Raw genomic sequence first — 13,143 nt, 5'->3', positions numbered from 1 at the left:
CATCATGCTAACTGTAGAAGTAGCATTCTCTATAGGATGTGCAGAGTGTTGATTTTTTAGGATTAATATGAATGTACTTTTTATAAAAAAAAACCAAAGCACAAAATCATACAGTCAGAACATCAGAACTTTGATCTTTCAACTAAATTACTCAATAAAAAAGATTGATTAGTGTGTTAATACATTTTCAAAGTCAGTTAAAACACAACTGTCATGTTTCTTGAGTCTGCTAAAAGCTATATTGTATTACTTCTGTCAAATATTTCACATCCATTTTTATCTTCCAGAAGTAACCAATTTAAAATAAAAATGTAATTCAACCAGTGCAACTCCCTGTAATTTCCCTGTTTTTCAGGAAATTTTCAAATTCCCTGTATTTTCTCTGCAGGAAAGATACTTTCACATCTTTCCCTGTGACTAGACACCCTGTTTGACAACAACAGTGATGGACATAAAACCTAAAGAATTTAGATTTCTCCCAAGTAAAGGAAATTTGAGACTTACTGATCTAAAATTTGTAAGCAATTGCATCATCAGGAAAAATAAAAACATTAGGATTGGCCTGAATGACTCATAATAATCAAGTCCTTACAGATCTGACACAACCCCCATCTCAAAGAGACAAGATGGCATATTGAATGAGTCCAGAATACTCATCTTGCCTACATCTATATTTGACTGATTGAAAGGAGTGAGAAGAAGTAGTTGACCTTAACTATAAATAGATGTGTTTAGAAAGACCTACCAAACATTACTTTCTGGTCTTGTTTTCAAATCCTGCAAAGACAAATGGTGCGGGAAGAAACTCATCCGAAATAAACTGGGAGAATGTTTTGTAACACAGCACTGAAGATGAAGATGTCAGTGGAAAAATAAGTCACATGGTAACAGAAATCTCATGGAATTTCCCTGCATGCTAGAAGCAACTACATGAGTAAGGCCTCTGAAGAAGGTATAGAATTTTCAATACTGACAGAAACATGTGATGCAACAGTTAACATCAACAATAGCATTGAAAGCGAGCAAAATAAACACCATGGATGTAAATAAAAATATAGGTATTAAGCTGAAAAAGAAGAGTTTATGTAAAATTTCCTGATGCATGCACAGTAAGTCATGTAGAAAGTGGAAAATCATACAGAATAAAGAAACAGAAACTGGTCTCATAGTTTATTCTCACTGTTACAGTGACCATTTGAAGGCAGGGGTAAAAACTAAAATTAAAACAAATTTCTAACTAAAAAAAACTTACCTTCAATCCTTCTCCTGACAGAGCTGAGCAAGCCTGAATCTGCCATGCTCGGTCCAGAATGGCAGGAAGATTCAGACCTTCTGCTAATTCACTAGCTGGTGCAGCATTCAACAGATCTTGTTTATTGGCAAAAACTAACAAAGGAACACCACAAAGTTTTTCTTCAGCCAGTAACTCTGCAAGTTCCTACCAAAGTAAAAAAATATTAATTATTTGAAGCCTGTAGAATATCTTTCCAGAAACAAATTTCCAAATCTTTGAACAAAAGCTTGGAAGTAACTTTAAATACTGCATTATAAATACAAAAAATAAAAAAGAAATGTTGTTATTTTATGAATTTTGGAGGTAGATAACATTCTACACAGAGAGGGAAGATAATTCCATTTTTCCCAAGAGTAGCATCTTAATTATACCAATAAACAAATAGGGTTTGACTGAAAAAACAACCATACTAATGTTAATGAAAGGACTAGCTAACATGAGAATGTTTGAGATTACAACACAAAAATTAACATTTTCAAAAAAATTTATAACCAGGAGTTTCTTGACAGCATACAATTTGATATTTCATGAACATTCTTAATTTCACATAACTACACTGAAAAAGCTAGGATTATAAAAGCTTTGAAACATATATTAAACACTGTGCAAAAAGTGCCTTCACATTTTAACATATCTCAAACTAAGGTTAAACTTACGATTCTCTTGAACAAATGTTCAAATTTTTGTGATGAAGGTTGCGAACTTCAGGGTAATTCAGACACCTAATATACCTAACCTTTCTAAACAACAGAGTTGGTCAAGATCACCTGAAGATAAGTTTGCTTCATGTTATATGAACACCACTACAATATCTGATAGCAGGATAACTCTTATTTAAAAACTAATATAACAACTCAACACAATCACAATATTTGATGGCAGGATAATTCTGATTTGAAAACTAATATTACCACTGAACATAACCACAATATTTGATAGCAGGATAACTCTGATTTGAAAACTAATATTACCACTCAACAGCATATTTTTCACAAATTTACCAAATAGTTAATTTTCTATTAAACAGATAAATGTCATCCTTCTTAAACACTGCAAGAATTAATAATCCATCAAGCAAATTTTTCCATGGAATAATACAACCTTCAAATAATAGTAAGCAATTCAATAGTAACCATCTTAATAACATTAACAACAGTTGAATATTAATTCATCATCAAATGCCCGATTAATTTGAAAAAAACAAACTATTTAGTAATTGGCACATGTTTGTCAAACATGGAATCTTTAAATCATTTTCAGGGCAACACAGTAGAAAGGCCAACACAGAAAAACCCAAAGAGTTTTTATCTTATGCTAAGGATATGGCTAATTTAAACAAAGCAAGTGATATTCTGAATGATGACGTATGATTTTTTTTTCAACTACGTTTACCTGGATCTCTTTCACCAAATTAATCTATCATGAGTAACTATTGTAACTTCAGTATATCCTGATCTAAATGAATTTTTGCACTGAAAAATTTTGATGGGTAGAGATAAAAGTAAATTGTGTATGTGTTTTCTTCACTTCTCTGTGTATCTTAAATGCTGTTTACACAATTCACACAACCTATGACAGATACGGTATTATGAGATCTGTAAATAACTGTTCGTCACAAATAAGACAGATAATCTGGTCTTTAATGAACAAAAACGTTTTCAAAGATGTTAACTGATCTCTTTGTTTTACACACTTGATATTTTTCTTGTAGAACAATAAAAAACTTTGTGACTTCTTACAATAGTGGGTATCATTTATTATATTCAGACCAGGTACATCTATTATACCAGAACCTTACACCAAAACCTAGTTAAATGGAAGGTCATCTTAATTGCTGAAAACGTCTAGCTTGTTAATGTGACAATTTATCCATCTTAATATTTAACATCAGATCCAATAAAGAAAACAAATTCAAACAATGCAACAAACATGTACAATATTATTAAATATATTAATGCATTAATTCTCTACCTTACATGCTGTCAATGTCAAGAAACTAAAATTTAATTAATTAATTTTGTAATGTATGAACAGTCATTCTTATAGTGCTGTTTTGTTTTTCTCATTAATATTTAAATCACCTTCTAGTTTCTTAGAAATGTATAAAATCAATGAGTGTCATAATTCTAATTTCAATAATGTTCCTTCATGGGAACAATGATTCAGTACTAACATACTCAACCTCCTTAGCTAATCTCACTGGGACTCTAAATAGGTTTCTGTACCATCTTTACTCATGAAGAAAAGTTGTTTAAGCTAAAAGTTTTGAGATCTGACTGATAAAATTTGTCTCTTTCTGCTGCTCATAAAATATTACTAAAAACAATGCATTAATGTATTTGTTAATAACTAATAGCTAAGACTTAATTCATACAGTACATAATATCATGTACTATTATTTATAATAAATTTTAAATCTAAATCATTTCATGGATGCAGTAGATCTACACATCTTTAACTTCTAACACCCGAGCCAAAACTATCTGCATCCAGACAAAAGTCCCAATTTACTCAAGAAAAATTAACAGCATCTGATAACAGTTATGTCTCTTTGGCTAAAAACTAATCCAAACCATGTTATTATCCATAAAATTAAAAAAACTATAATTTTATAAGGTATAATGCTTTAGTAGGTACAGCAGAGTGCCCTAGGCCTTGTACACTAACGTAGTAGTGTGACTGTTAATCATCAAAGATATTTAGCCTTTACCTATGCTTATTACTAAATTATGATTTATAATATAATTCTTACAGGCTACCTATATGAGCCGTCGACCCACGTTAAATGAAATGCCCTTCTAACATTAGCTCACATCAATTAGATCAGTCAGAACAGAGGGTAAAAGACTAAAAAAAAAATGTGAGAAAAATATTACAGTGTCTTAACGTTTGCACAATATGAATGAAACCATTAACATTTGTTCTAACCAAGAAAACAATTTTTTTTTTCATAGTAAATCTATTATTAAACACTATTTTTGTACCTCTTCAAAAAACAATAATACACTTGATAAAAGCTTTCAAAACAGAACATGGACGTATCAACTTCTTACCCAAAGGAGCAAGAATATAATTAGATGACCTAGTTAACTGCCAAAGAAGAGGTCACTTCATAATAACATTCAATGATATACTAAGAGGGTTAAGCTCAAGCATCTAGTGCTTAAGTAAATCATTTAATTAGGGAAGTCATTATCTACACAACCTGCCACACTGTTTCTTCAGTTCTGGTCAATGTCACATTCAAGCAATGATGGGCCCAAAGTATAAACTGTGCCCCCATTACTCACCCTTGCTTTTAAGAAAATACCATACAGTTTGATAAACTGAGTTTATAAGTGATAAAAAAATTTAGGACTTTCACTTCTGAATTTGCCTTCTAAGCATTGCTAAAATTTTCTACAGCACACCAGTTTATTATACCCCTTCATTTTTGCACCATTGTGGCAACATGGTGACTATATAACTACTCTCCACCAATCATAATGGGCCATCTACACTAGCACATATAGCTAGGAAAGTCCCTCTACTATTGCAGCATAATTCTGGCTTCAGAGAGTTGGCACATACAAATATAAAACACCAGAAAATTGGTGGGAAGTGGGTGAGTAGAAGTAAATGCCTATTGGAAATGCATTTTTAGTGTTAGAAAATGTCAACTTCCAAAAGTTGAAGGGGCTGGTGAAAGCACAAAAGTAATCAAACAAGTGGAGAACAACCATTGTGAAAGAACAGGTATGCTACAATTATTAAAGGAGGTACACCAGTGGAGTATAACACTATTTCTGGAACAGGTATACTCTTCACCCAGTAATGAACAAAGTATGACACACATGGCAGAACTTACTGAACAGGCACCACGTCTTGTAAGACAAGTTCCACTTGTGAACAAATGGTATGTAAGATGTCCACATGTGTAACAAGCATGAGGATGTGACACCATGAGAGTTAGATTAAAAAAAAATCCCTGTAATCTGATATGAAAATATCTGGCTAGGGTTAAAAGACCATATACGAATAGGCTAAGTGTGGCCTACCTGGGCAAAAATAATCCAGGGTAAGTACCTTGAATATATAATATTTTAGTGAAGGGTTTTCTGTCTGGTAAAAACATCCAGAGAAAGCACCTTGGATATATTATATTATGACTAAGTGTGATCCACCTGAGAAATAACATCCAGGGGAAGCACTTGAGGATGCATAAGATAATGCCAAGACCAAGCCATCTGAGAAGAAAACATCCAGTGGAAGTACCTAACATAAAAAATTTATTTTTTTATCAACAAGTAAGGTCAATCCGGGTGAAATATGTATGTAAAAACCTAGGTCCAACCTAGGTAAAAACATTCAGGAAAAGCACCTCTATTTCAGAATCCTATGTTATTGCATAAACAATAACTATAATGACAGTAACTCTCTTGTCACCGAATAGGTACATATGAGTTATAAAGTTTTATTTAATTTATTGTACAAACTCCACTCAGGAGGAAACCTTCATGGTCAACCATCACAGCAATTGGGAAACAGATATGGCAAGAACCCCCATACTCCACTATAACAAAATGGGGGAATATGCATTAGGGAGTACAGAAGAGCAACACACTAGAGGCAGTGCAGTGGATGTCAGTGATTCCCAATTTTGAAAAACAGAAACAGCCTGATTGTAAGAATCACAGATCAGTAAGGAAAGGCAAAAATCTCCATCTGCTTTACTCATGAGATCCATGAGTGATGGTCCTTGATATATGAAACAGTGAGAAAAAGAGAGAGAAATATATAAATATATAAAGGCATACACACACACCACCATGTAAGTAGTTGGTGGTCTTACAGAAACATCCCATTTTAAGAGTGAGCAATATAGCACTATACATAAACTATTATGTAGCTTAATCAGGATATAAAAGGTGGAGAAATATTGTCTAACATCAGCTGCTAGGCAGTTTGAAGTAACTACTAAAATGTAGTGTTAAGATTAAACACAAGCTGAAATATTCAGAAACTTGTACTACTTACAACACCTGTTTCTTCAAACCTCTTTTTATCTGCACTATCAATAACGTAAATCTGTAAATACAATAATAACAGAAATTTTTCACATTGGAAACCAAAAAATTTACTATTATTTTATTACAAAAAAACACACACACAGTTTGATGTACCAAAAGATTTCACTGTAAAATACAATTGAGTAACATTTCCACAAGATCAAACTATAGCCATAGTAGCATTTAAATGATCTGTTGCAATGCAAGTACATATATGCTTTATTGCAGGGGTGTGCAACAGGCGGCCCGCGGGCCACAACCCGGCCCGCCAAGCCATTTAGTGTGGCCCTAGTTGTTGTAATCTAACCATGTGGCCTGATCTGTAATCCAACGCAAATGGAATATTTTTAAAAGCATCGATCCTACGGGATTCCCAGGCTTCGACTCGACAAACTTCTAAAATTATCTTTGCTAGAGAGGAGCAGGCCGAATTCGATTGGTCGGCCTCCTTAGGGCATGAATAGGTGACGTGCACTAGCACTATTGTCTACGACTCAACGTCATGTCCTGAACCTCGCCTTCGCCCGCTGGCGACAATTTTCCCTAACCTCTGCTGTCCGTCATTCATTATTGGTGAAAATTTTTTTACCTTTTACAGTTACTACAAGAGATTGAAGGTAAATTGATTATTATTTAGCATATTGTTGTGACTTTACTGAATTTATTAAAATTTTTACTTTCAGATGCATCTGATTCTATGTACAGTGTGACCTCGTTATTCGCGGGGGGTTACGTTCTTTACCCTCCCGCGAATAGCGAAAAACCGCGAATATTGGACGCAGTTTTAAAACGTATATGTATGCGATTATATACTATATGAAATGCTTCCCAAACACTAATGATACTTATACTCATTGATGCAGTAATAAACACTAATGATACTTATACTCATTGATGCAGTAATAATGTAGCAATATTGCATACTGTTATGTATTTCACTAAATTGTACCGTGCGTTACCGGGCTGTGCTTTGCCGTTTGCGTTGTTGGGGAAGCTGAGGCAGTCAGCCAATAGCAGTCCAATCTTGTTTGGTGAAGACAACAATTGATAAAAACGGCTTGATTGAGTAAATACAACAGAAATCTCCTCGAAAAGCCCTTTCAGTCTCTGTGACCTACAAAAAACGCAGTTCGCGCATAACCCGCGAATATGTGGGCCGCGAATGGCGAACCGCGAATAGGCGAGGTCACACTGTATTTTGCTATTCTCAATTAATTTAAGTACCGGAAGGCTATGATCGGGATGCCAATTTAGAAACATGTGTTTCTGTCCATAAGAGGTTCCATGTGTAAATAAATTCTATGTTTTTTTCTACTTTGCTATTTTCGTGAGAATAATTTTTGTTTTGATTTCAGGGCTAGTAAAATGTCAGCAGTTAAGAAACGAAAATTGATGATGAGGGAAGGTTATTCAACAGTGAATGGTGCACAAAATATCTTGTTGTCCCACATAATCAAGGTGTTGTCTGCCTCGTCTGTCAAACTACAATTGCAGTCATGAAAGAGTACAATATTAAGCGACATTACGCAACTAAGCACTCCTCCCAGTTTGATGAAATTGTTGGTCAGGCACGAAAGGACAAAATTGAACATTTAAAACATCCATTGAAAAGCAACAAGGTGTTTTACCACTTTCAAGAAAAATTCAGAACTGGTGACAAAACTGAGTTTTAAGCTTTGTGAATGTATGGCAGAAAAGGGAAAGCCTTTCAGTGATGGAGAATTTATTAAAATTGTTTAACAATATTCACAGAATATGCATGTCCAGAGAAAAATATTTGGTGGAGCAAACTAGCCTTTCCGCTTTACTGTCTCACGCAGGACAAAAGATCTTTCAGAGGACATCAAAGAAACTTTGAAAGAGAGATTGAATTCGTGTGAAGCTTTCAGTCTGGCTTTGGATGAAAGCACTGATATCAATGACACATCCCAACTTGTCATTTTCATCAGAGCTGTTACTGCAGGCTTTGATGTTTTCGAAGAGTTTTTAGATATGGCAAGCCTTTCCTCCACAACCACAGGACAGGATATTTGTGAACAAGTGCTTAAGGTTGTAGAAAAGTTTGAACTGAATCCTTATAAATTATGTGGTGTTACAACAGATGGTGCTCCTTCCATGACAGGTAGGACAAATGGATTCACCAAGAAATTTCTAACTGCAATTGGAGCACAAGACGTAGTTGTAAGCCATTGCATTATTCACCAAGAGAGCTTGTGCACCAAAGTTCTGGATTTTGCAGAAGTCATGAAAAATGTCGTCCAATGCGTAAATTATATTCAAACACGAGGATTAAATCATCGACAATTTAAAACTTTTTTAGATGAGCTGGACAGTAAGTATTCAGATGTTTTGTACTTCTCTGCTGTACGTTGGCTTAGTAGAGCTGCTACTTTGAAGAGATTCTGGAATCTGCGAGAGGAGATTAAGTTCTTCATGGAGAGCAAACGTCAGAATGTGGACTTCTTGAGCAATGAGGACTGGCTGAATGACTTAGCATTCCTCACAGACATTACACAGCATCTGTCTGATTTAAACTTAAAACTACAAGGGAAAAGTCAACTTGTGAATAAGTTGTTTGAGCATATTTGTGCTTTTGAGAAGAAATTGGAACTTTTCCAGGTTCAGTTGAGAAGAGCCATATTGACCCATTTTACATGTCTTGCAACCAGGAAACTGGAATTTCCTAATCTGGATTGCACCAAATATGGAACCAGTGTACAAAAGCTGCGTGATGAGTTTGCAAACAGATTTCCAGATTTCAGACAAACTGAAATTAGATTGAAATTGTTCGCTCAACCTTTTGATTTGGCAGTGGAAGACAGTCCTGATGATTGCCAAATGGAACTCATTGAACTGCAGGCTGACATGGACACTAAAAGGAAATTCTCTGAAAACAGTTTGCTAGACTTTTACAAACTCTGTGTACGTGAAAAGTTTCCCAATTTGTCCCGTCATGCACAAAGAATTGCCTCCCTTTTTGGTAGCACCTACTGCTGTGAGCAATTTTTCTACAAAATGAAGCTCATCAAAACCAAATGTAGAAGTCAGCTGACTGATGAACATTTGACCAGTCAGTTAAGAGTGGCAACCACTTCTGTCAAAGCTGATATTGACAAGCTCTGCAAGGACTCTAAATTTCAAGTGTCGCACTAAAATGATCACTCATGCAAAAATATAAAATATTATTGCTTGCATTTTGAGAATTTTTTTTTAATTTATTGTGCATGTACACGAATAAGCTTGTTTTTTAAGTGGCCCCGCTTGATTGATGAAGTTGGTTATATGGCCCACCGACGAAAAATGTTGCACACCCCCTGCTTTATTGTATGTGTTATTCCTACGGTTTCTTTAGTTAGATCCCTGCTTAATGAAGTATTCCATACTAATAAAACATAATTTAAACTTTATTTTAAAGCACTACAAGTTATACATGAGCTAGGAAACGGTGAAGTGTTTTATCAAAATACAATAACAACAAATACATTTTAAAACCCTTTCTTAGATACTTCAATATCTATTCCTAGTAAACAAGAAGATTCCATAACATAAGTCATTACTAAAGATCACATAATTTAGATTACAAGGTATTAATATAAAATTATTCTATTATATTAACAATAGTCATTATATAATACAATATTTCATCTCTGAAACATTTTCAATTATGAGATAATTTTTTTAATGTGAAAGTCCAAAACATAGGCTGAACTAAACCTCAAAGCGTTATTCAAAAGTTTTCTCTAAGTAATGGTTTATACATTGTTTATGCTTAAATTTGAAAACATCTCATATGAAGATAAAATCCAGGAAGTACAAGGGATTCGAAAACTTTGAATAAACATCTACAAATTCCTTTGTTCAGAATCAAATTTATGTAACTCAGATTAAACCTCACACTCTTATAATAATTTATTGATTTTCTACTCATTCTATTAAAAGTAAACAAGTTCTCTTAAATTTTACTATTAAGAATCATATAACTCAAATTAACATATTTTCTTGTAAAAATTGTTGATTTCCTATTGGTTCTCTTACGAGAAATTGAGAAAGTTCCATAAATCTTAATGCATGCAATAATATTATCGTAACCTTTGCTGTTCTATTCATCCCATACAATGTAATGAAGGTCTCTTAAGGTGCTCAAAAACAGGTATTTCAGAACTATACAGCTAAAATTAAACTACATACAATATGTTGTTAGAGCAGGGTAACTACAGACATCTGTCACATACCAAAATATCTGTATTTTCAAAGTAATTTCTCCAATATGGTCTAATTTTTCTTTGTCCACCAATGTCCCAGACATTTAGCTTGAGTCCTTCTGACTGAACACTCTTAATGTTGAAACCCTGGTTTAAAGAAGAGATAACCTTAATATGCACCCAAATGTATGACTTCAACATTCAACAGGTTATAAAAAACAAAATACATCTAGCAAATATAACCACAAATGTGTGGCTGTTATTATTATTATTTTAATTTGGTAGGAACAGTGTAGTATGTTTAGGTAGTAACAAAAAACTTATTTAATTCTATCACCAAATCTTTAATGGAATTACTTTTTTTTTCACGATGGAAATTTGTGTTAATAGTATTACACACATACACAAACACATATATATCTATAACTTAAGGATAATAAGGGACTATCCAATACCTAAAAATAAAATAACAATAAAACATTCAAAGCCAGCCCTTATCATTCAAATATTTTTCAAGCTTTCCTTTAAACTCTCTCAAATTAACTACATCAACCAAATCTGTTGGCCAGTTGTTTGACCACCTAGTTACCTTGAATGGTACCTTGCTTTTCAGTGACATCTGACTTCAGACCCATTATCACATAGCATAAACATTTCTTCTACTGTTCTCAACCTTCTCCAGTTCGGTTGAATGAGAGTTTATAACAGTTAAGTCTCCCATACTTTCTTTTCCTATAGGCCTTCACAGATGCATCTCTTGCAGGTCATAATTTAATGGAATTAGTGTTGCTTTAGTTCCTAGACTCTTCAACCACAACAGGTGATATTAAAATCTTATAACTGTGAGTTATTCAATGTTCAATGAGCTCTTTCTACATCACCATTTTGTTTTGTTTTCTCATAGACAATTCTACAGTGGAACTTACATCAACAATTGGGTTAATACTTCTTGCCTTTGTTTTGTTGAAGTTTCTTTACTTCTTTGGCTTCATTCTCAACATGTTTATCTTTGTGGCTATAATATTCCCAGTGCAATGAATGTTTTACAGACTCTATTCTCAAGATCACCAGCCTCTTTTTATGGAAAGGATTCTCAAACCTTATGTTTTGGAGTTGTTATGCAAAAATCTGATTTGTCCAATAACCTATACCCTTGTCACATCAGACAACCATGTTCTTTCACTCTATTAAGCTCTAGTTCCAGATCCAAACTCCCTAAGTGTGAACACTCTGAATCAATCTCTGTTCTTACTCTCTTCTCCACTTTTTAATGCATATATCAAGGTCAGTTATATGAGGTACCAGGTTTTCCTTATCACTCCATTATAAACAGCTCAAACAAAGTTTCCACTATTACGTCAACTTTCTTTCAAGGAACCAGTCCCATTATCACTCTGGGAACATCTTCAAAAATCTCAAACATACAATGTTCACACAGAACATCATAGAACACCTAGAACTTCATAACAAACTGTTTTTAAGTCCTTTATTTGAGAAGCAAAATTCTTTCATAAAGTGGTTTCTATGTCAGCCCACTCTTTCTCATGTTTTGCCCTGGTAGTCTATCAATGCCATTGGGCTGTTTTCAGGAGTTTGTGCATCAGGCATAATACTTCTGGCCCATCTCCAACTCCTAAAAAATTGTCTCTTTCTTTGTGTCAAGTCCATTCATACCAGGTTGGAGAAGTGTTTTATATACCACTTTTAGATGCTACAGAAACTATTTCCTTTGTCCTCATTTCTAAAGAGCCTTTTCCACACTTTTCTTTAACAGCTCAAAGTTCCTAGACACTGTCATAAATGCGACTTTCATTTAGTTTTACTTTTCTTGGCCTCTTCCTGTTCTGAGTCCTTAGCTACTTGCTCTATCATCTAGCACATTTTCTTTTATTGCTTGCATTAGACAAGAACCAATATATATGCTCTCGATGCCTTATGTACTTTGTTTTCTAAAAAAAACCTTCCTACTAAAAACGTACAAATTAAAACTTTCTTTATCACTGTTTTCAAAACTGTGTTTCATTAGTAAATAATCAAACATTTTTATTATGGAACTATAACAAGATTTCAACAAGGCCTATGCAAAAAAACCAAGGGATGGAGAAAGTGTTTATTTGCTTGTGATGTGATGTACTGTTATGTAAATTATTTTAAATGTATGACACCCAGCTATCCTGAGCTCTGATATATATATATATAAATACTTTCTGAATTAGGTAGAGAGTTACTTAATGCATAGACAGCCTTTACCAGGTAGGTTTGAAGCTTCCAGTATAGTTCAGCATGTTGAATGTCTTTTTTCCACTGTTCATAAACTATCCAAAAACTGTAACATCATAAGAATAAACAAAAGAGAAAGAATAGCTATTCCAAAACTGGTTCCTTCTGCAATGCCACACAATTTGGTCTAGAAATATTATATGTGCTCACAAGAATTGTCCATGCTCTAACCATGTTGATGAGGTCCAACATCTTGTCAATGCAATTACAGAGCTATGGAACCAAAGGCAAAATGTAGTGGCTAGGGCATTGGGTCTTCAGTGTGATATAACTGTATTATAATAATATGATATAAAGGGAACTAAACATGAAAGTTACA

The 13,143-nt window shown here is 33.9% G+C and overlaps 1 protein-coding gene across 1 annotated transcript in view; it reads right to left on the bottom strand.

Annotated features, from left to right (window-relative positions):
* LOC143257502 (ADP-ribosylation factor-like protein 3) overlaps nucleotides 1–13,143 on the bottom strand; it is a 45,379-nt gene that overhangs the window by 10,503 nt on the left and 21,733 nt on the right. Inside the window, exons 3-5 of the mRNA XM_076516276.1 lie at nucleotides 10,575–10,691; nucleotides 6,311–6,361; nucleotides 1,253–1,438 (exon numbers count right to left, since the gene is read on the bottom strand). Coding sequence (XP_076372391.1) covers nucleotides 1,253–1,438; nucleotides 6,311–6,361; nucleotides 10,575–10,691 — 354 coding nt within the window. The remainder of the gene's footprint in view (nucleotides 1–1,252; nucleotides 1,439–6,310; nucleotides 6,362–10,574; nucleotides 10,692–13,143) is intronic.

Source organism: Tachypleus tridentatus, chromosome 7 (genome assembly GCF_004210375.1).
Source record: "Tachypleus tridentatus isolate NWPU-2018 chromosome 7, ASM421037v1, whole genome shotgun sequence".
NCBI lineage: Eukaryota > Metazoa > Arthropoda > Merostomata > Xiphosura > Limulidae > Tachypleus > Tachypleus tridentatus.
The sequence above is the reverse complement of the archived record's forward strand: the minus strand, read 5'-3'. Positions and strand labels throughout refer to the sequence as shown.